This window comes from Micromys minutus (genome assembly GCF_963924665.1).
Source record: "Micromys minutus genome assembly, chromosome: 23".
Lineage (NCBI taxonomy): Eukaryota > Metazoa > Chordata > Mammalia > Rodentia > Muridae > Micromys > Micromys minutus.
This window is the reverse complement of record NC_137958.1, coordinates 22,701,285-22,724,809: the sequence shown is the minus strand read 5'-3', so window position 1 is coordinate 22,724,809 and position 23,525 is coordinate 22,701,285. Positions and strand designations below refer to the sequence as shown.

Genomic DNA, 23,525 nt, shown 5'->3' with positions numbered 1-23,525 from the left:
GAGAGGTGAGAGGCAGGTCTGGGGCCACGGTGAATGAGTGGGCAGGCAGGTGGCTGGCAGTTCCAGATAGATGTAGGGAGGTAAACAGACCCAAACAGCAGGGACCAAGCTGAAGCGACCTTTGGGGACAATTGTGGGTTCTCTTCCTGCTGGCACAGTGACAGGAACTGTTGCCTTTGCCATATTAGGTGAGGGAACTGTAATCCCTGTCATTCCTAAATCCAAACATTACCTCAGAAACCTATCTTCAAATTAGTTTCTATGCCTCCAAAATCCACATACATGAATGAGTGTAAAAATCCACATACATGAATGAGTGTATGAGGAATCTTTTTTTTTTTTCTTTGTTAAAGCAACAGATCTCAGCTTTATCCAGATTGAAAGGGAACTTTTCAAGTCACAGGGGAGGGAGCATTGGAGCCCATCAGTCCCTGATGTTGGTAGCATAAGTAACATCTTCCGGACGCTCAGGTTAAATGGAAGCTGCGGAGTGGAGATGGCAAAGCTGCAGGCCCGGGAACATGAGTAAAAATGTTTGTAGGTGCGCATGGGATAGCCTCACAAAACAGACAGGAAAAAGATGCTCTGGTCCCCGAGGATGACACACTGCTTGTTTTCATCTTGAAGCCCATGAGGATCACGTAAGGCACATAAAACCCCCATCTTGTTCAGAAAGGAGACCCCAGCTCACCCCATAGACAATGAGTTAAATAAAAACAAAGATGGCTACTTCTTGGTATCTATAGAAACAGAGACAGCATGGTGTAGGAAGCATGAGTCTCCACCCCGGTGGCTCTGTCTCTGGTTCACATTTTTCGGCCACTGAGTTGCCAGCATGTTAGGTCACAGTGAGGTACAGGTAGACTGAAAAAGACCTGTTACACTCAAATACCTGCATCAGTCCGGATTCCAGAACATGTAAGAATTTGATAGTCTCTGGAGAAAACAAGGACATCGATTCCAGAGTTAAAAGTTGAAAATAGTATGCACTTTAAAATACCATTTCTGACCTGAAATTTTATAGGACTTTGGTATAGGACTTTCATCCAAGCCAAAAAGCAGAATGGATATCCTTTAGGAAAATGCTAAACATACTGAAGAAAGACTTTTGCAGAAAATTTTCTACCAGCCTTAAAAGCCACAAAATGTCAGAAGGGAACTTTACAGAATAGGCGAGGTGCCTGGTTGCTTTATTAATTAAATTAGATTAGCTAAGTAAGGAAAAATGTCCTTTTCAGTATGAGTCACCAGGGATCCAACTGTGCACCATCTTGGTCTATACACTTCTATATGGAGACTTACCTGAACTTGTAGAGACATGTCTAAGTTAGTATCTGGGGATTCCAGCAACCTTCTCAAAAACCCAGGCAAGTCAGGAAGCATCTCCTGTTTCGTAACCTCTCCAGCCTTCTTGCCCAATTCCACCCACTAGGCTGATTGGCTGCAGGGCCGCGGGGCGGCCTCTGGCATCTATTTTAATCCCCGGCCCAAGGAAGCCCTCTGGCTCCTTCCCGCAGCGGCTCTTGAAGCTGTAGAGGCTGAGGCCGCTGCTCCCATCTTCTGAGGTTCCGCTCAACTCAGAGCTACTCCTTCCAAATTCTACATCTTGGCGGACTTTGCGAGGGAAAGTGAGGTGGCACGTGAGGTAGGCAGTTCTCAGGAAGGGTGGGGTGGTCCGGATGCCTGAGTCTGGTCCGGGTGGCAGGGTCCTCTTGAGTCCTTGGGGATCTAGTGGGGACAGCCTCAAGTCGCTCCAGGAGCTCCCGCAGTAGCCCCCAGGCCAGTGTTTGCAGTGCAAGCCCCGCGCTGTGGATCCCGCCGTCCAGCTCCCAGCCACCGGCCAGTGGAGGAGCGCGCCGGGGCGGAGGGGACCCAGCAGGGAGGGGTGGCCGGATCCAGAGCCGAGCACCCGGCCACGCGGGTGACACAGTTCCCCGGGATTCCCGGGGTGAGTTACCTCCAGGCCCGGCCCCGGGAGCATCTGGGCGGGGCTCCTCCTCACCGCTGGGCTCTGCAGGGCAGTGAGCTCTGCCTAGGCTTTGGTCCTCTGGGCTTAAGTTTGGCTGATGAACTGTGGTTTATCCTCAGGTGGTGATGGAGTTTGAAGAGGACCTTAACGGAAGAGCAGACAAGAACTTCTCAAAGATGGGCAAAAAGAGGTATCCAGATTGTTTCACTTTCATACTCTATGCATCTTGTACATTTGGGCCAATTAATTTGTAGCCTCCAGCACGGTATTAAATGAGTAACAGAGGTTATTACAGCCTTCAGAAACATAAAACAACTCTCGGAAGCCTCTGCTCGGAGGCTCCTGTTCAGCCTCTAGACCTACCATAGCTCACATCTGTTTAGTTTCATGACCTCAGCTTTCTGAGCACGGTTGATCGCTTGGGCTCTCGTTGTGGTCCATTATCTTCTGATAAACACGAATACAAACACAGAATGCGGAGTGACGGATGAAAAAGAACATCAGAGTTAGATCGTTTAAGTTTTGTTATCTATACTTAAAACAGAAAAACCGAAAATGTAATTGTCTATACCTAAACTAGAAAAACTGAAAATGTAATTGCTAAGAGAAAATAGTTATTTTCAGTATATTTTTTATCGTAGTGGACTGACCATGGCCAGTAATTAAAAACTTACCTCAGTGGGTTCATTGTTTATAGAAAAATTGCAAACCAAGATAGTAGAAATTAGATATATTAATATGATTTCGAAACAAGGTTTCCATTAAAAGAGGAAAAGTAAAATTTATCTTTCATAATGTGAAATTATTATTAATATTATAATGATATTATAATTCCTATAATAAATGATAGGAAGCATCAATATGAAGTCACGATTTCTTTTCAGCCATTCATTTTTAATCCACTGAAAAGAAGAGAGAAAAAAGCCCTCTTGGTGTTTTCTGTTAAAGAAGGGGGCAGTGTATGGAGCAGCTAATTTCAGCCAGATCTGGGGCAGAGAAAATACAAAGTGAGCCTGGAGGATCTGGCACTAACAAACAAGGAAGCAGGATTTAATGGGCTGGTCAGAAGATACTGGAGGACTGGCAAAATGGTCCCAAAGGCCTGGCAAACCTGGTTCTGAATTCTTTTTCCAGAACCCATGTGGTAGAATCAGAAACCAACTGCAAGTTTCAAGTTGACCTTGACCTGCACAGGCACTTGCCTTGACACCCTTGTGGGTCCATCCAAACACAATAAATAAAGTACAAAAAAAAAAAAAAATTCAAAATCAAAATCACAAACCAGATCAAGCTGGAAGGGTTTGAACTTCAAAGAAAGGAAATGCTATCAGTGATTTCAAGATGCTAGAAACAGCACAGTGGTTTGCTGATGGGCTGAGAGGAAAGAAACAGTAAGAGAGAAAGCAGAAGCTTTCTTACAGGAATAAAGGGCAGCTGCCACACCAGAAATCACGCTATCTGTCTATTGGGTGAGGATCCGAAGAGGGTCTAGAACCATTCTGGGAGGAAAGTGTCTCTTCCTGGGAAGAGAGTTTGTTCTGAGCACCTTCACCGAGTGACCAGATGTAGCACCACGATGGTGATACACACTGTCAAGTCATTCAGGGCGTGGTGGGATTTGGGGAGACTGAGAATTTCATCCGAACACAGCCAGCCTTCTACACCGGCGCTATCTAAGAGAGATACATTATAAGGCATATTTAAATTACTACCCTGTCGACAGTAAAGAAATCAAGTTTAGAAAAGCATTGCATATCCCAGACATATAGTAATTTTTGTATGTTATAAAAATTATAAATGAGATGACATCCTCTTCCACTCTAAATCCATAATTTTATATTTAATATTCATGTCCTATTTGTGTTCAGCTTGAAACACATACCCAACATGTGGAATGTTTTAGGAGATAATTCCTTAGCATAGTAGCTTAAGGAACTGCACACACACACACACACACACACACACACACACACACACAAACACACACATCTGTATGTACACAGGACTTGTTTTGTTTTTGAGATAGTGTCTTGCTGTGTAGTAAAGCTGTCCACAAACTCACTGTGTAGCTGAGGCTGACCTGGACTTGTAAGTCCTCCTGCCTTGTCTGTTTCTTTAGAGCTGGAATTAACAGGTGCACACCAACACTCCTAAGTTTATTGTGTACAAAAAGAAAGGCAAAGAAAATAAATGGTTTGGATCTACACGTATCGTCATTTTATTGTTGGCTCTGTTGTGATTTCAAAGTAGAGAACTTTCCTCTTAACGTTTTGTTTAGTGGCTATTATTAAAACACTCATCGCACTGGCTTTGTTATTTAGTTATTTTTGTGGTTCTAAATCTCCTCTAGGATGGTTGCCCGAGGAGCCCTGAAGTACTTTATAAGCTCTAGTTGTGGGGGAGAGAATACACACTGCTACCATTTCTTACTACTACAAGATACCGCAAAGCACCCATCAGTTGAGAACACCGTGCTTTAAAAGACCAGCTGGTAGTCAATCATGTTATTACAGAAATGTCCTAAGTACACATTACGGCTAGTGCTTTTTCCCCTTCAGTGCTAGGGACTGAACCTAGAGCCTTGTGCGTGTGAGAGAAGTGTTCTCCTACTGAACTGTATCTGGCGCTCAGTGCTAGGCAAGTGCCGTACCACAGAGCTCCATCCTGGCTGAAAGTGTATGCCCAGACAGTCTCAGAAGCCTGCATCATCTTGGTGGCCCAGTAGTAGGGCCTGGGACAAGTTAAAGCAACTCTTCTGCAGTGGTTGTATCTGTCAAAGGCAGGCAGTATGTTCTCTTCAGAGTTCTTAAAGAATTATTTGGCTCATTTCTGCAATGTCACAGTTTCTCCTATGTAGCTGATAGTGTCAGTGTCAGAGAAAGAAAAAGGAAGGAAGAAGCAGAGCTGAACAGGTTCATGGCTGTCTCTTTTTCTGCATCTTAGCTCCAGGGATGCTGAAACCCTGCCTGCCTTAAATAGCAGCAGGGACCCATCCAGAGGCTGTGTGTTTGGGGCTACTGTTGTCACTGTGTTGTTCTACTGCAAACTGTTTCTTCTTCTTCTTCCTTATATCTTCTGGCTTAATTTACTGCATGAGAAAACACACCTTTAAACTTAAAAGTCTGTGTCAAAATAATGTTTTCTTTCAAAAATAGTCTTTCATATGACCAGTTTGGTACAGTTAGCTTCCTAGCTGTTCCAGCAGTTACATGTGGTAACAAATGTGGGTTAGGAGGTAGAGTTATTTGATTTGCAACCTTAAATAAGAGTTGATCTTTTTGTATGTGAGGACAGCTTTTTGACAATTTATAGAGCCTTTTTAGAAAAAAAATCACAGCTTAAAAGAAAAAAGATTTATTTATTTTATGTATGTGAGTACACTGTAGCTATCCTCAGACACACCAGAAGAGGGCATCAGATCCCATAACAGATGGTTGTGAGCCACTATGTGGTTGCTGGGTTTTGAACTCAGGACCTTTGGAAGAGCAGTCAGTGCTCTAAACTGCTGAGCCATCTCTTCAGCCCCAATTCATAGCATTTTAAGCTTGCATTTGTTTCTATTATAGTCCACCTAGGAGGTCAGACATGCTCTCAGAACTAAATTTGCTCTTAGAGTCATTTAACTATTTTTCAAGTTAGGAAACTTATGTTCAACATCTGATCACTGCTTTCTCTGTAGAAAAGAGTGATTACAAATACTATCCAGAGCGCTAATAGTAATAGTAATAATAATAATAATAATAATAATAATAATAATAATAATAATAATAATAGTAATAAATAGATGTCTAATTAGCAATTAAAATACACTTAGACTTACCAAGAACGTAATTGGGAAGATTAGTTCTGGAACATGATTGATTTTCTTTCCTATTTAAAAAAATAGAATATCACTATGTAGCCCAGGTTTTTCTCTAACTTATAATCTTTCTGCCTTAGCCATTGTAGTACTGGAATTGTCAATAGACTTTGTCATGCCCAGCCATAATGTCATAATTAGATGAAAAATAATCCAAAAGAGGTAAAAAGTATAAAACTTCATATTTTCAATGTATAGTGTTTTACATGTAAAAGATGGGTAGATATATGTCTTTATCATAAAAATTAGATGATGTCAGCACAAAAGTAAATAATTTTATTCAAATTGCAACACCTGGGCAAGGGCAGTTGCTCTGTGGGAGAAACGTTCGAAAGCCAGACCTGGTAACACACATCTACAGTGCTCTCTTGGAGAGGTATGGAGTTGAACGGGAGGGTCCCTGGAAGCTAATGGGACAGCTAGCCTGGTGAATTCAGTGCTGAAAAACAAGAGACCTCCTACTGACAGGGGACAAGGAATTACACCCCACGTTTCCATGACCTCCATACATGTACCATGGCAGGTTTGTGCTCTTTCCCCCTCCCTATACATACATACATACATACATGAGAACATACATACACACGAGTGTAAAGGGGTTAAAATAGGAATACAATAGCCGGTGATCATCATATATTTGAATGTGTAAAGTATATGAACATTTGTTTTTATTCTTTATAAATAATACCAGACCGTTTGTTTCGTCGAGTACTGTGTACACATCCTAATTCGTCCTAGTGAATCATCAGTTTTTATGACTTTAAAGTTTTCATAGCATTTCTGAAGCTTTGTATAATTCCTTTGTTATGTTTCCCAGCAAAAAGAAGAAGAAAGAAAAGAAACCTGCTGTTGGCATATTTGGGATGGTGAGTTTGGGATGTATTCATTATTTAAAACACTTCCCCCAAGAAGGCAGTGTTTCGTGTGGCTTTCTTAGGAAGTATGAAAATGTGGATGTAAAGTTCATTGATTGGAGCTAGCTTATTTTCAGATGCGTGCCAACCATAATTTGCCACGTACCCTCAGCAGCCCCACCCTCAGTTTCCAGTGTTTCCCAAATTAGTTTTGTTGCCAGTGATCTTTTACCTGCATTTTTCTTCTTGACAGTAGCTGCCAGCCAGGGAGAGGAAACTTGCTGTATTCAATTCTGTTTTTTTTGCTGTAGTTGAGACAAGGCCTTGCTGTGTATGTAGAACAGATTGGCGTGATCTTCAGCCTCTTACCTCCTAAATGCTGGGGTCACTATGGTATACCACCATGCTTAAAAACATGGTGTCTTTCAAGGCTCTGAACTCCTGGCAGGTTTGACTCAGAGTCCTTTGTCCCAACTGCAATAAAGGTTGTGGTGGATTATTGACTATTAGGACTTAGCAATCAAGAGTGTCTTCTCTGTCTTCAGTTAAATTCAGAAGCACTCACAACCATGTGGAGAGGGAGGTATTTCTCTCCAGTGATTGTAATTCCAGGCAGATTGCCACCACAGAGTGGGAAGTGATTTCTACCATTTCAGAACATTATTTTTTCTGCTATCATCCTTTTAGAAACTTTAAAAATCCTCACGAGATAAAACAGAAGACATGCCGAATGCAATATGAAGAATTAGTGAATTCAATATGAAGGTATAGCTCAGCTGTTCAGTGCACTTGCTGCTTTTATAGACCATGAAGTTCAGCTCCCAATAATGCACATCAGGTGTGCCCCACCACCTATAACCCCAGCTCCCTGGGATCCTATGCTGGCATTTTATGGCACCCATCCTTATGTGCATGCACACAAACACACACACACACACACACACACACACACACACACACACACACACACGTGTCTAAAATGTGTTTGAGTTTTGAGTCTATTTTGAAGCGCCATTTATGACGTCATGTGCTCAGTGTGCGCATGCTCTGCTCTCTTCCAGTTCCGCTATGCAGATTGGCTTGACAAGCTGTGCATGGTCCTGGGAATTCTGGCTGCCATTATCCACGGAACATTACTTCCCCTCTTGATGCTGGTGTTTGGACAAATGACAGATAGTTTTTCGAAAGCAGAAACCAGGATTCTGCCAGGCACTACTAACCAAAGTAAGAATCATTTGCCGAACCAAATTTACTTGGGATTTCGCAAGTAGCATTCGCTTAGTGAAGCATTTGCAGCGCCTTTTCAGGATGTGCAGAGCCGTGTTGCTTGCGGAGGGTGGGAGCTCTAGCTCGTGTTTGTAATGAGTTTGAGAAGATAATGTGTGTGGGCATAAAAACATCTAGGAAAAGTGCTGGCAGTGATAGGTCGCAAAGGAAGGGGCTCTACTAAGTCAGAAATGTCCTTGAAAGCTTCAGAAGGAAGTACAGGATCTAGCCAGGTCTGCGATGGTTCGAGAGCCCAAAGCTATGAGAGTGAGTTTAGGATGATGTCCATGGCTCTGAGTTGTAAGTGAGGAGTTTCATGTGTCACTCAACACTTTTAGCCTAAAAAACTGGAAGGACATGGTTACTCTCTGTTGAGAAAAAGGAAGGAAGAGATGCTGGGCAGTGTTGGCTGAAAGCGTATCCTGGGGTGGAGAGAAGAGAGCAAAGACAGTTGTTTATAGAGGGAGGGAGAGGGCACAGGCTAAGGAGTGAGAGAGTGTGTGAGGATGTTTTAGGATGGGAAAAGTAATGCTTTTGTTCTTATGGAAATAAGACAGTGGAAGGTGATATTTGAGAGAGTGAAGAGACTTAGGTCCTCTATGAAGGACAGCATGCAGTGATTAGGAGGAGATGTGTACTCAGGGTAAGAGCATGCCAGCTCAGCTACAGTAACAGGTGGTCATAGTGTATTCATGTCAGAACCCAATGATGGATGGATGAAGAGGTGGGAATCTCTTCATGTTTTCTGCTGGTAAGTAAATCCTCCTGTCTACCGGGGACTTGTTTTAAAAACTGTCCTGAGGATGCCTGAAACCATAGGCGATACTGAACCCTGCATATATTTGCAATGTATTTCTTATACAGGCACACAGATGATAAAGTTTAATTTAGAAATTAGGCAAGACCAGAGATTAATGACAATGATTAATAAAACAATACAGCGATGCTCTGTGTTCAACGTTATCCCAGTGCTTGTTCCTATTTCCTCTCTCTACCATCTTACCATATCCCCCTGGTCCTCCTTTTGACGACGTCCCATGATGCACTTTCACAAGTCACCACAGAAAACTGAAACCACAGAAAATCTAACTTTGGATAAATAGGGGACTGTCAGAATTGAGTTTTCTCAGTAAGGTTCGAGGGAAGAGACTGGTTAATACAGAAAGATGTGAAGCATCCAAGGAGTGGAGAAGCAACAACCGACCTTGACTTGGGAGAGACAGGCTGCTATCTCCGAACTTCAGTTTTCGTGCAGAGATTGAGTGAACAAGTTTGTACTCAGTGAACACGTTGGTGGGATCCAGTTATATATTTAGAGATGTGTGTGTGTGTGTGTGTGTGTGTGTGTTTAGCAACAATTAATCAAAAAACAGGCCATGATTTTAAAGGGAAAAAGTAGTATGTGGGGGGGTTTGGAGGGAGAAAAGGGAAGGAAATTGTAGCTGAAACTGATTAATCTCTTCTCTAATCAACCCAGTGGTGGTGGCATGTGTTCTTAACTGCCTGCCCCAATGTTCTGGTTCTCAAATGAAACACACACAGATTCAGCCTTATGTTTTAATATGTCTTAAGCAGTTCAATGGCTGGGCCACTCCCAAACCCCCACGTAGCTAACACCTCCCCTTCTACATTCCCAAGTTATTACTTACTAAAATTTATATTCCATCTTTGTTACCCTAGACCCAGTTGGGGGTCCCAGCTCTTACATGTTGGCTGTCTCTCTACCCTCCATTTCTCAGGCCTGGTCTTTACTCCTCCCTTCACCTGGGTATCCCAAAGTCCCACCTGTCTCTCTGCCTAGCCATCGGCCACTGGCATTTTATTTACCAATCAAAACCAACTGGGGCCAGAGACCCTTGTGCAATTTTGGAGACCCAGTTAACATGATACAAGCGTTAGACCAAATCTACAACAGCAAATGATGTAATAGTACTATAATCTCAAGAACTAAAAAAAAAAAAAAATTAAAAATGTTGGAAGTGCCTATATGAAAACTCCAGAAAGTCCAGTGATATACTTAGGTTACAAAGACCCTTTGTTTTCTTTTATAGATTAATCCCCCCCTCCTCTCTCCCCCTCTCTCTGTCTCTGTCTCTCTCTATCTCTCTCTTTGTGTGTATGTGTGTGCGTGTGTGTGTGTGTGTGTGTGTGTGTGTGTGTGCGTGTTCATGCATGCGTGTGTGTGTGTGTGTGTGTAACATTCAGATAGACATTTGTTCAGGTTGCTTACTGAGGCCAGAAGAAGCCATTAGATCCCCTGGGGCTACAGTTGAGGAGGTCATGGGTCACACAGGGTGGGTTCTGGAAATTGATATTGGGTGTTCTTCAAAAACAGTTAGCCCTCCTAACTGCTGAACCATCTCCTCATCCCTGGACTATTTACATTTAATATTAGAGACCAAACCCTTAGCTTTGTGCATCCTTTGAATTTCTTTTTGAGATGCTGAGAATTGAACTTATGGTGTTCCACTAAACAATAATTCTATCCTAATAGCTGAACTTTTAAAAAAGGTTTACCTATTTATGTCTATTGATGCAGTATTTGCAAATGTGCCTTATGACAGAAGAGGACATCGGATCCCATCACAGATGGTTGTGAGCCATATGTTGTTGCTGAGAATTGAACTCAGGACCTCTGGGAGAGCAGCCAGTGCTCCTGACCACCAAGTCATATCTAGCCCGATAACTGAATTCTTAGGTGTAAGCTAAGCACTATGTCTCCTTATCCAAGAAATATACACATAAATATCCAAACTAATGCGTAGCACATTGGAACTTTTGCTGCTTTGTTCTTGGTTCCTGGGGTCCATGTATTTCTGCTTATCTTGAGTTATAACTTTACTATTTCGTGATTGCTGTGTCCTAGATTACAGAGATTCCTTGTTTATTAATTGCTCAAGGGGTGCAGATTCTAGAGGGCATTACACAATACAGAGCTGTAGCCAGACAGCTGTGTAAAGACTTCAGTGAGCCCATCCTTTATTGCTGCTGCAGCCGTCCTTCTGATGCCCTACTTGGTCTCAGCATGGACTTGCTCTTACTACTTCACTGTGAGGTCTGATTTCCAAGCATTCTACCCCCATCACTCTTTAACAGAGTACTAAAACTTGACCAGCCTTTCCACCAGATTCTGATGTCTGAGAATTCTGTAGCCCTGATACACTACTTGTGTGTGTGTGTGTGTGTGTGTGTGTGTGTGTGTGCGTGCGTGAGAGAGAGAGGGAATACAAAGCTTAACCAACTGGAGTTTTCTCTAGTCTCTGAATGCATACCACCATGTGAATCAAGTGCAATGTGCAGATAGACCTAGAGAAAGGCTGCTACGGTTTTAAATGTGTCACACCGATACTGGCAGGACACACAAACATCTAAGTGACATAAAAGAAATTAAAAAAATGACAGTGGGTTGGCATAAGATAGGACTAGAGACTGGAGGATGCGTGAGTTGAAGGAGGTTTAAGTCCAGCATAGGATAAGGACCAAGGTCAAGGGCATCAGGAACTCACTCTCTTCCACACCGTCCACATTGTTTACATCACAGATTCTCCGCTTTCTTCCTTTCCCTCCCTTCTCACGGAGTTCCGCATGTGCTGTAATCTAACATGTTGCGGTGACTGTAAGATTTTGAGTGTGCCTTCCCTTGATTGAACAGTCCTGATTATGATAATTTTCCTATACGATAATTACCATATGTTGATGTATATGTACACATATTCCTCTAAATTATTATTTGCCTGTTTATGTGGTCCTGGATCAAACCTAGGGCATACTGTTTGCTAAGTAAGTAGATTCTCACTAAGCAATAGTCCCAGTTTGTAGAACAGTTTGTAACAGGATGATACTGGAAAGAGCTATAATGAATGTGAAATTAAAATTGATATAAGCGTACACTGGCAAGAAAACTTGTTAATGAGTATAGACCAAGATTCATTTTTTTAATATTCTGTATATAAATGCATCTATAAAAGGAAATTTGAAAATATATATACAAAAATGTTGACGAGTAGTTATTTCTATTTATGTGGGTGGTTAAGGTGTTGGAGTTTCTCACATATTTGGTTCAGACTGTCAGCACTTTCTAACATAATGCTTTATTCTTCACGATAATTTTGAAGTAACAATAAGAGTATGGAAATGAGGTCATAAGGTTTAAATATGTGCCCAAGTGCCTAGTCACATTATTGTTTATTTGTCACGATGAGTTTCTTCTTGAAAGTAAGCACCACCAAATGTAGGCGGTGTGTACGTGTGCGGTGTGTACGTGTGCAGAGCCAGCAGCGAAGTGTTCGGATGGATGTCAATAAAGCTTGAATTACAACTGAATTGAACGTAACTGAATCACTTGAATCCTGATTTTGTGTAAAATTTCAAGTGACCTGAGTTTGGTTTCTTTTTCCATGTTTATTATCATTGGAGACCAAAGAGGCATAAATGGGCAGCTCTGTTTTCTGGTTGTCTAGGTGAAATCAACAGTACACAGACCGTCAGCAACAGCAGTCTGGAGGAAGACATGGCCACGTAATTCTGCACTTTCTTTATTCTTTCCTTGATCTTTGCTGCGTGATATATTGATCTATACAAATTTCCACTCTTTACAAGATGGTTTTTGTCTCATTTAAGAACCACTCACTGTTCATAGTTTTGAGGTTATTAGTTTGGATCTTACACAGTTTCCTTAGTAATAATGGTGATAAGACCAGCCAGTGGAAAAATTTAAACTCAGCTTCTAGTTCTAAACAATAAAATAAATAAAACACCTTAGAATAAGTAAATGTTTAATTTTGACCTTTGCTTACCTTGGGTAAACATTTTAATGCTTTATGTACTTTGAAGTTTGTTGCTCAATATCTTTTAACAAGTGTGCGAAGATCTATAACATTAATCAGACAATATGATTTTACATTATTCTATGGATGGTTTGACATGTTTAAAGGAAGCATAGCCACTTGCTTGTATTTGAAGGATATCAAACAATCCTTGGACTATTATTGTACAGAGGCGTAATTTTGGTCATATTCAGACAACTACAACCCCATCTGACCTCACAATGTAGCCCAGGCTACTCTCAAGCTTGTGGCGTTTCACCTGCCTCAGCTGTAACAATGCTGGGATTACAGGTTTAAGCACCAATGCCTAGGTAACAGCAATATCTTGAACGTTTAAAATACATTACTAAGGAATCGTGGACACACCTCAGGACCATGGCAGATATTGACAGGAGGCTTGTGAGACTGAGGCCAGCCTGGGCTACGTAGCAAGATCTTATTTCAAAAGAACCCTTTAAAATGTAAATAAACGAACAAGTAAATAAAACTAAACAGTTGACAGGTTGTTCCTTAAGCATAAGTTACACTTGTTGAGTGGGGCTACTCTTGCTGTATCATTGGCACAGGAAAAATAATTGATTATAGATTCACCTATTAATGAGCTTTCTAGTTACACCATATCTCCTTCCGAGCTGTAAGAGGTAACGGGGCATGCGCTGTTAGCAAGATTCCTGATAGGCTGAGCACAGAGCTGTGTCAGACACTGTCTTGCTTTTAAGTAAGAATTTGATGATTCTTTACAACACACCGCTTTCTTCAGAAGATAACAAGTACAACTCTTTTTTTTTTAATGGGGGAAATCTGCATCCTGTATTTCACTTTGGAAGGTTTGCCTTTAATCTAAACATCAACCAATTAAAGAAGCCCAAGGGTTGTCCACTTTTGTGAATGTGGAGACTCAGAACAAGTCAACATCAATTTGTCTTTTTTTTTTTTTTAATTTAATTAGAGGGCTTTCACTTTTCACTGTTTCCATTTAAATTAGAAGGTCTGCTTTTTGATTCCTTAGAACATTTTAGGGTAGTTCAAAGTGACCATTGGTCAGATGGCTTACAAATACTATTAGTTTTCAGCTGTCACTTGCCAGCCACCGTCTTTCGGTAGCTCAGTGGGCATGACAACACTCTCATCCCTGGGTTTCATTTGCCCACATGTTCTGTCACGTGTCCCTTGACAAGCAGACAGCCTGTCACTGCTGATTGCTCATGATGCGGATGTCATAAGATTAGGGCGACAACGACATCCCTTCCCAACTGCCGCTATGCCAAGCACCCTTTCATAGTAACCGACCCCTCTGCCGGCTTGTCTTATGTAAGGCACTGGCCCAAGCACCATTTTTTTCCAGCTAGGAAATTGGGGCACAGGATGTTAAGCAGCCTGCCTGAGTTTACAAGGTAGTTAAGAGAAGGGCTGAGATTTATTTACCCCGCTGCCGTGAGCACTATAGACCATTTCTCTACCTTAGTGCAGACATAGGGAAGTGCTGACCAATATAACTCCTCACAACCGCTTCTCATCTCTTAAGGGCGATGGAATCTGCACACAGTGTCCTTGTTTTTCAGGTACGCCTACTATTACACAGGGATTGGTGCTGGTGTGCTCATAGTTGCCTACATCCAGGTTTCCCTCTGGTGCCTGGCAGCTGGAAGACAAATACATAAGATCAGGCAGAAGTTTTTTCACGCCATAATGAATCAGGAGATAGGCTGGTTTGACGTGCATGACGTTGGGGAGCTCAACACCCGGCTCACAGAGTGAGTACTTTGTTTTATGCTCAAGGCAGATGTGGTGTTGCTCTTCATGCTGTGAAGTAGGTACCACCAGCTCTGTGAGAAGTGCTGGTGTGTCACTGAGCAGGGTAAAGCCCTGTGACCGTGACTTACACAGCTTCTTGTTCACAGCACCCTGGCAGGGGAGGGGGTGGGGCTCCTGCTTGCCTGGCACTGAGTGAGGGGTTAGGTTGGCAGAATCAAGACTGAGCACAGCAGTGGTGTGCAATGGAGCAACAACATGGTCTGTCTGGCCCCACTGAGCACTGTCGGGCCAGGTCTCCAAGGCATCCTTGGACAAGAGCAGAAAGAAGGAAGGGGCTCCTGTCTGTCATCTTCTGCTTCATTGATGACACAATGAACTCAGTGATTTTGTATTCATTAACCACAGAACACTGTTTAATGACAAATCTACTAGAAACAACCTGTCAAGTGGAATATTTGTGTGTGTGTGTTCTAGATATTAATTTATATCAGACTCAGTGATGCAATACAAAACTGGATAAATTCTGGTTTGCAAATCTGATATTATTTGTAACACAATCTCTTTCTCCTTTAGTGATGTCTCCAAAATTAATGACGGAATTGGTGACAAAATTGGGATGTGTTTTCAGTCCATAACAACATTTTTAGCTGGCTTTGTAATAGGATTTATAAGTGGTTGGAAGCTAACCCTTGTCATTTTGGCTGTCAGCCCTCTTATTGGATTGTCATCTGCCATGTGGGCAAAGGTAAGAGAATTAACGCATTGCAGAGCCTCTCCAGACTCAGGGGAGGACCTTTAACCACAACAACCGTGAGTTCGGTACTTTTTAGACTTCTGTTTACCCATCAGTGGGCTAAGATGACCCTGCCCCCACTGAGCTATTATTTGTGGAAAGGATAAGAAGGAAGGGGACCACCTTTTTGGTGCCCCACCTGGAAAGATCTGTGCTCAGTACATGGCAGCACCATATCACTGTGAGGTGTCAGGTAACAAGTGGCTCTCCCAGGTCTGTAGCCTACAGTGATTAATGGCAGACTTAGTGTCACCCTCCAGGGAGCAACCTCAGGTTGGCAGGCTGCATTGCATGTTTTCCCATTGAATCATCTTGCCTAGCCTTTGCCCCCCTGAAAGCTTCTTTTCCTTAATTGATTTTCCAGCTTAGTGAAACAATGAACAAGTTATGTTTAGATTCATGTCAGAACTTAATAAAAATTATTTAAAATGTTTTAGGATCATCTTGTAGATAGATAAGGAAAAGAGAGCACAGCTTAATCTTTAGGGACTACACCTTGCTTCAGTTATTGGGGCCTTGGTTTTATTCCCTGCTCTACATGTCTTAGATCCTCAGATTGTCTGCTCATTTAAAAGATACCTGTACTAGTTTCAGAAACTGTTTCTCACTGTGGGCTTGTGGCTGTCTTCTCAACCCAGACAAATAGGAAGCACAGAAGGCTCCCAGACACATCAGTCACCTGACCCAGAGTCGCTTTCTGTCTCTGATTCTCTTCCTTGACTGGTCACTGGGGCAGCTAGAAGGGACTGAGAGGAAAATCATTACACTTTCTCTCTCCCACTAGATACCTGGCATTCAAGGATTTTGTTAATGCACCAGCAACTTTTCTATCTTTACTTGCTTCTACTTTGCAAAAGATAGAGTTGCTAGGCATTTTTAAATGACACAAGCTTGCACTTTGCCAGGTACTGACTTCGTTTACCAACAAGGAACTCCAGGCTTATGCGAAAGCTGGAGCCGTCGCTGAAGAAGTCTTAGCAGCTATCAGAACGGTGGTTGCCTTTGGGGGACAAAAGAAGGAACTCCAAAGGTTTGGGCTTCTTCTGATAGAAATGTAAAATTCTGTGTCATTGCTGATGTTTTGAAAGGTCTCAGTTCTAATTCTATTTTCCTATTGCATGCCTTCAGAAGAGGGGAGTGTGCATGCTTTGTTCGCTTATTCATCAAAATAAACGTTTGAAAGCCTATGCTTTTCTTCTTAAGAGGAGGGATGGTACGGAAGCTACAAATAAGGAGTTATCTGGTACACAGACAAGCATCAGTTTAAGAAGTAAAAGACTTTAAAGAGAGCCATGGGAGTATTTTTTTTAAAGAAATTGACATTTGCTTTAATAGGGCTGGAGAGCTGTCTTAGTGATTAAGCAGGAATGCCTTTTTTTTTTCTTTATTTTTTTGCCCCCGAGAGCATCTTTGGTCATATGCATACGTGCCCTGCCCCAACACACATAAACTTTGAAAATACACTTTGATAAGGGAAATGTGCTGAGGAGCAGGAGGAGGACACACTTAAATATAGTGAAGGATGTCTCTTAGAGGAGATTTTAGCTAGCCTGAGACCTGAGAGATGAGAATAAGTTTCCCATACCCAGGGCAGGGATGGTGTCTGGGGCCAAAGACAAAAATCTCTTAAGGTGGCAAAAAACTCCAGGAAGGTGTGGGATATATCATCACAAAACTTCTACATCTGAAGCAACTGATTGCTCCCACTTTTCCCTCCTGATTCAGCCTCCCTAGGGGCTCCTTGTCCTACAGGGTAACCTTGTCTTGTCCCCAATTTTAGTGGGATTGCTTTAAGTTTCTCTCGATTTAATCTGATTTTGGCTGTTGGTTGGCTGTATATTGCCTTTATTGTGTTTAGGTATGTATCCCTGACCTCTCCAAGACTTTTTAACATGATTGGAGTGTTGGATTTTGTCAAAGGATTTTTCAGTTTCTAATCCTAGTACTAACTAGGAGTCAGAGCAGTCACCATGACCAGCTGTTTTTCTTGTATGGGGAATAACACCCACTTTTGATATGTTGGATTATTTTACTATTTACTAAGGCCAGAAAGCATATAAGTCCCAGTTTTCTCTTCAACAAAGAAATGAAATAATAATAGTACATCTGAGGGGAAATGCATGGAGAAAAGAAGAAAACATCTGTGTGCTGTGGGGCTGCATGAATTCCAATTACTCAAGTAACTATCTTGTTCATTGAGTTTCTTAATATTTAAGAACAGAGTGTATGTAAAATGATTTCTGTGTCTTTTCTTCCAGGTACAATAAAAATTTAGAAGAAGCTAAAAATATTGGAATAAAGAAAGCCATCACGGCCAACATTTCCATTGGCATTGCCTACCTGTTGGTCTATGCGTCATATGCACTGGCATTCTGGTATGGCACCACCTTGGTCCTCTCAAATGAATATTCTATTGGACAAGTACTCACCGTAAGTAATATGTGGTTTATAAAAGGATTCATTAAAATGCCAGTTCAACTGAGTGCTTTTAGTTTGACCTTAGAAGAATGTGGTTTGAAAAACAACCAAATACTAGAAAGAAATATTTGTTCAGATATCCACAGGTTAGAAAGTGGAAAGGAAATTATGGGTTGGTTACATTAGTTTATTAAAGGCAAGTTACACTTAAACAGGATGAATACACAGTAAAGAAACAGAGTGACTGTATGGTTTGAAATGGTTTTGAGATATCATTAGCTTGGTTATATATAACTAAGGTCTGGAATAATTTAGTCTTTGGAGGCAAGAGAGAAAAGGCGATTCTAATACACTAACATCTTTCTATGAGCTTACATTTGAGGACATGTCCTCATTTACTATTCAAACAAAATCTAAACCATAAAAATTTTTTGAATAATAGCTAGTATGCCTCACAAATTTGTAGAAATGTAAGTTGATATTATTTGTAATAGAAAATTCGATTTAGAGATGTTCTGTCTTGTAGGACTGTGAACAGGGACAGGTGCTGTTTTCTTTAATCTGAACAATGAAATAACTTATTAACCAAGCTCAACCTGTGATAGTGGGCTCATTCTTTCTCTCCCCAAACACAAACGTATTGAGTTCATGACCATGGCCACCTTTCTTTTTGAATCATGTAATGTAATACCTTTCTATACATTTATACTTTCACTATGTAATCCAGGTTATCCTCAAAATGGTGATTGCATTTCCTTAGCTTTTGAGTTTAGCAGTCATAGGTGGGAAGCATGTCTGACGAACAGTTCCCCTTATAAAAATTTAGATTTGTAACACAGAAATTGCTTCTTTTTTTAAACTCCATTTAACACCATTTATAGGGCTATTTAATTAGAAATAGGCTTTACTGCCCTCTGCCCCAATTTTTAAGGTAGTTTAAAATATTACTTTAAAAATTAATTAATTTATTTCTTTAATTCTTTTTGTTTTCCTTTTTATTGGATATTTTATGTATTTACATTTCAAATGTTATCCCCTTTACCTGTTCTCTCCTCTCCAACTCCCATTTCTCTTCCCCTGCTTCTAAGAGAATGCTCCGCCTCCCGTCCCTCCACTTCCACCTCATCACCCTGGCATTCCCCTACACTGGGGAAATAAGCCTTCACAGGACCAAGGGCCTCTCCTCCTATTGATGCCAGACAATGCCATCCTCTGCTACACATGCAGCTGGATCAATGGGTGTCCTGCCCCATTCCCATGTGTGTAGTTTGATTAGTGATTTAGTCCCTGGGAGCTCTGGGAGGTCTGATTGGTTGATATTGTTGTTGCTCTCATGGGGTTGCAAACCTCATGCTCCTTCAGTCCTTTTTCTAATTCCCCATGCTCAGTGTGATGGTTATCTGCAAGCATTCTCTTGGCATGAGCAATAGTGACTGGGTTTGGTGGCTGCTTATGGGATTGATTCCCCAGGTGGGGCAGTCTCTGATGGCTTTTCCTTCAGACTTTGCTCCATAGTTTGTCCCTGTATTTCCTCCCATGACTATTTTGTTCCCCCTTCTAAGAAGTACTAAAGCATCCAGATTTTGGTCTTCCTTCTTCTAACTCCATTCATTTGCCTAAGAATTTCATGAAGTCATTGTTTTTCATAGCTGTGTAGTATTTCACTGTATAAATATACAACAATTTCTATATCGATTACTCTGTTGAAGGACATCTGTATTCTTTCTAGCTTCTGGCTATTATAAATAAGGCTGTTATGAACATAGTAAAGCATGTGTCCTTGTTATATGTTAGAGCATCAGTTATGTATATGCCCAAGAGTGGTATAGCTGCGGCCTCAGGTAGTTCTATGTCTAATTTCCTGAGGAACTGCCAGACTGATTTCCAGAGTGGTTGTACCAGCTTGCAATCCCACCAACAGTGGAGGAGTGTTCCTCTTTTTCCACATCCTCACAAGCATCTGCTGTCATCTGAGTTTTTGTTTTTTGTTTTTGTTTTTATTGAAATTTTCTCCTGTGCCTATGAGTTTTAAGGTTTTCCCTACTTTCTTATCTAATAGTTTCAGTGTATCTGGTTTAATGTGGAGATCTTTGATCCACTTACACTTGAGCTTTGTACAAGGAGATAAGAAAGGGTCTATTTTCATTCTTCTGCATGCTGAGTGCCAGTTGGACCAACACCATTTGTTGAATAGGCTGTTCTTTTTCCATTGAATGTTTACAGCTTCTTTGTCAAAAATCAGGTGAGCATATATGTGAGGGCTCATGTCTGGATCTTCTATTCTATTCCATTGATCTACGTGCCTATTTCAGTACCAGTACCATGTAGTTTTCAGCACAATTGCCTTGTAATATAGCATGAGGTCAGGGATAGTGTGATCTTAGTTATTCTGACTGGTGTGAGGTGGACTCTCAGGGTTGTTTAGAATTGCATTTCCCTGATAACTAAGGATTTTGAACATTTCTTTAGGTGCTTCTCTGCCATTTAATATTCCTCAGTTGAGAATTCTTTGTTTACCTCTGTGACCCAATTTTAATAGGGTTATTGGTTCCCATGAGTCTAACTTCTTGAGTTCTTTGCATATAATAGATATCAGTCCTCTATTAGATGTAGAATTGGTAAAGATCTTTTCCCAATCATTTAGTTACCATTTTTTGTCCTATTGACAGCTTTGTACAAGGAGCTAAGAATAGATCCATTTGCATTCTTCTACATGCTGACCTCCAGTTAAGCTTGCATCATTTGTTGAAAGTGCTGTCTTTTTTTCCCACTGGATGGCTTTAGCTCCTTTGTCAAAAATCAAATGACGATAGGTGTGTGCGTTCATTTCTGGGTCTTGAATTCTATTCCATTGATCTACCTGCCTGTCAATACCATCAATACCATGCAGTTTTTTTTATCACAATTGATCTGTAATACAGCTTGAGGTCAGGGATGGTGATTTCCCCCAGTTCTTTTATTGTTGATAATAGTTTTTACTATCCTGGGTTTTTTTGTTATTCCAGATGAATTTGCAAATTGCTTTTTCTAACACTATGAAGAATTGAGTTGGAATTTTGATAGGGATTACATTAAATCTGTAGATTGATTTCAACAAGATGACCATTTTTACTTTGTTAATCCTGCCAATCCATGAGCATGAGAGATCTTTTCATCTTCTATGATCTTCTTCGATTTCTTTCTTCAGAGACTTGAAGTTCTTGTCATACAGATGTTTTACTTGCTTGGTTAGGGTCACACCAAAGTATTTTATATTATTTGTGACTATTGTGAAGGGTCATGTTTTTCTAATTTCTTTCTCAGCCTGTTTATCTTTTGAGTAGAGAAAGGCTTGTGATCTGTTTGAATTAATTTTATATTGAGACTTTGCTGAAGTTGTTTATCAGCTGTATGAGTTCTCTGGTGGAATTTTGGGGGTCACTTAAGAATACTATCATATCATTTGTAAATAGTGATATTTTTATTTCTTCCTTTTCAATTTGTATCTCTTCGACCTCTTTTCTTGTCTAATTGCTCTGGCCAGGACTTCCAGTACTATATTGAAATGGTAGGGGGAGAGTGGGCAGCCTTGTCTAGTTCCTAATCTTAGTAGGATTGCTTCACATTTCTCTCCATTTAGTTTGATGTTGGCTACTGGTTTGTTGTATATTGTTTTTACTATGTTTAAGTATGGGCCTTGAATTCCTGATCTTTCCAAGATTTTTAACATGAAGGTTTATTAAATTTTGTCAAATGCTTTCTCAACAACTAATGAGACTATATTTCTTTAGGGAAGTTACTTATGTCCTTCTTAAAGTCCTCTATCATCATCGTCGTCGTTGTCGTCGTCGTCATCATCATCATCATCATCATCATCATCATCATCATCATCATCAGATGTGATTTTAAATCCAAATCTTGCTTTTCCAGTGTGTTGTGATATCCAGGACTTGCTGTTGTAGGAGAACTGGGTTCTGATGATGCCAAGTAGCTTTGTTTTCTGTTGCTTAGGTTCTTGTTCTTGCTTCTTGGATCTGGTTTTCTCTGCTGTTAGTTGGTCTTACTGTCTCTGACTGGAGCTTGTCCCTCCTGTGGGCCTGTGAGCCTGTGATCTTAGTAGTGAGATCACTCCTAGAAGACCAGCTTTTTCTGAGAAGGATCTGTGTACTGAAGAGGTCTTTGGAACAGCCTTAGCTCTGGGTGCAGATGAAGACCTTATTTTAAATTTTATATATACACACATACACACATAACACACAGAAACTGGAGTTTCAGCTGTGTTCTTAGCTGCAGGTTATGAACAGCCCAACATGGTGCTTGGAACTGAACTCATGTCCTTTGCAAGAGCAGTATGTGTTTTTAACTGCTGAAACATCTCTCCAGCTTTTGGTTAGTTTTTATTTTTAAGAAGTGGGTATTTTTGTTGTTGTTGTTGGGGGGGTGGGTGTTTTAAATTGAAAAGTTTGAGTTGTAATGAGAAGCGTGTCCTGCCTATCAACTAAAACACCAACCATTGAGCACACACTGAGAGACCTATGGCTCCAGTTGCATATGTACCTGAATATAGCAGCATCAGTGTCTGGCATCAATGTGAGAAGAGGCTTTGGTTCAGGAAGGGCTCGTTTTCCCAGTATAGGGGAATATCAAGGCACTGAGGTGGAGAGGGTGATTGGGAGCTAGAAGTGTGCCTTGGTGAAGACAAATGGGGGGATGGGAGCCGGGCAGGGAGGGGGTAAAGGGATAACCTTTCAAATGTAAATACAGAGTATCTAATTTAAAAAATAGAAAGTTACAAATTGAAATAAAAAAGTGTATCCTGCTTAGTGTGATGTAGAGAAACAGTTTTGTTTCTTTCATATGCTGAGGATAATACCCAGAGAGCTGCAGCACTCCTGAGCCACATCCTCAGCTTCAGAGAAGGGATGTACATGAGATGTTCCCAGGGTGCAGATCTGCCTTACAAAACAGAAGAACTAGAATATTGCATGTAGGATTTCATCCCAGACTCACTGGGTTAAAATTCCAGCCAGACTTTTCTAGCTGTGTGATTTGGAGCAACTGTCTAAACACTTCTGGCTTCTCCCACCTCTTCTGCTGAACAGTCGTGACAGAAGCATATGCCCTCACTTTCAATGTTCCTGTATGGCTTAGAAATGAATCTTGACATATGTGGTCTTCAGCCCCAACAGAGCAAAGCCAAGTCTTTAGTAACAAGAAGAAAGTGTTTTCAATAAAACAAAGTCCCAAATACCTGTTCATTGGATTTCCAAAGAGAACGCAGTCTAGAGAGATGAACGGGGGATGTGGAGTCACATCTTAAGCGTGGGCCTTGTAATAGAGAGAGGTTTACAGGCAGTAGCATCTCATGCAGTATAGACAGAGCAGGCCAGCTTGAAGGCCAAGGATTAGCAGAGAATGTCCTGAAGATACAGTGTTCATCCCAGGCATAGACCTGGTCTTCTTGCCTTTATTGCATTGTAAAATTTCTTTGTGTTTATTTCATTTTACTCTTGGTAAAAAAAAATGCTTAATCTTTGAAAGAGGTAAAAAAAAAACTATTTGATATGGTGCTTGTATAGAAATTATACTCTTGTCTGTTGAAACAAGTAAGATTAGTTCCAAATTCTAGACACACTGAATGTTTACATTTACCTTTCTATCAATTTTTTAAAAATTTTAGTCGAAGAATCACAACTATTTCACTTTTGTTGACTTCAATGTAATGCTTTGATATACATATATACTGTGGAGTGGATACATATAGTGGATTACCAGGATTTGAACTTGAATCTCTTAGTCATTAGTT

At 41.0% G+C, this 23,525-nt stretch overlaps 1 protein-coding gene across 2 annotated transcripts in view; it reads left to right on the top strand.

The window, feature by feature from the left end:
- The first annotated feature begins 1,575 nt into the window (after nt 1-1,575).
- The window catches only part of LOC308435446 (ATP-dependent translocase ABCB1), a 58,168-nt gene continuing 36,218 nt past the window's right edge, over nt 1,576-23,525 (top strand). For both annotated transcript variants that reach the window (XM_080936081.1, XM_080936080.1), the window contains exons 1-9: nt 1,576-1,645; nt 2,089-2,159; nt 6,646-6,694; nt 7,744-7,906; nt 12,409-12,466; nt 14,337-14,528; nt 15,103-15,274; nt 16,228-16,352; nt 17,581-17,752. In XM_080936081.1, the coding sequence (XP_080792207.1) occupies nt 2,095-2,159; nt 6,646-6,694; nt 7,744-7,906; nt 12,409-12,466; nt 14,337-14,528; nt 15,103-15,274; nt 16,228-16,352; nt 17,581-17,752 (996 nt within the window). In that variant the 5' untranslated portion in view covers nt 1,576-1,645; nt 2,089-2,094. The remainder of the gene's footprint in view (nt 1,646-2,088; nt 2,160-6,645; nt 6,695-7,743; nt 7,907-12,408; nt 12,467-14,336; nt 14,529-15,102; nt 15,275-16,227; nt 16,353-17,580; nt 17,753-23,525) is intronic.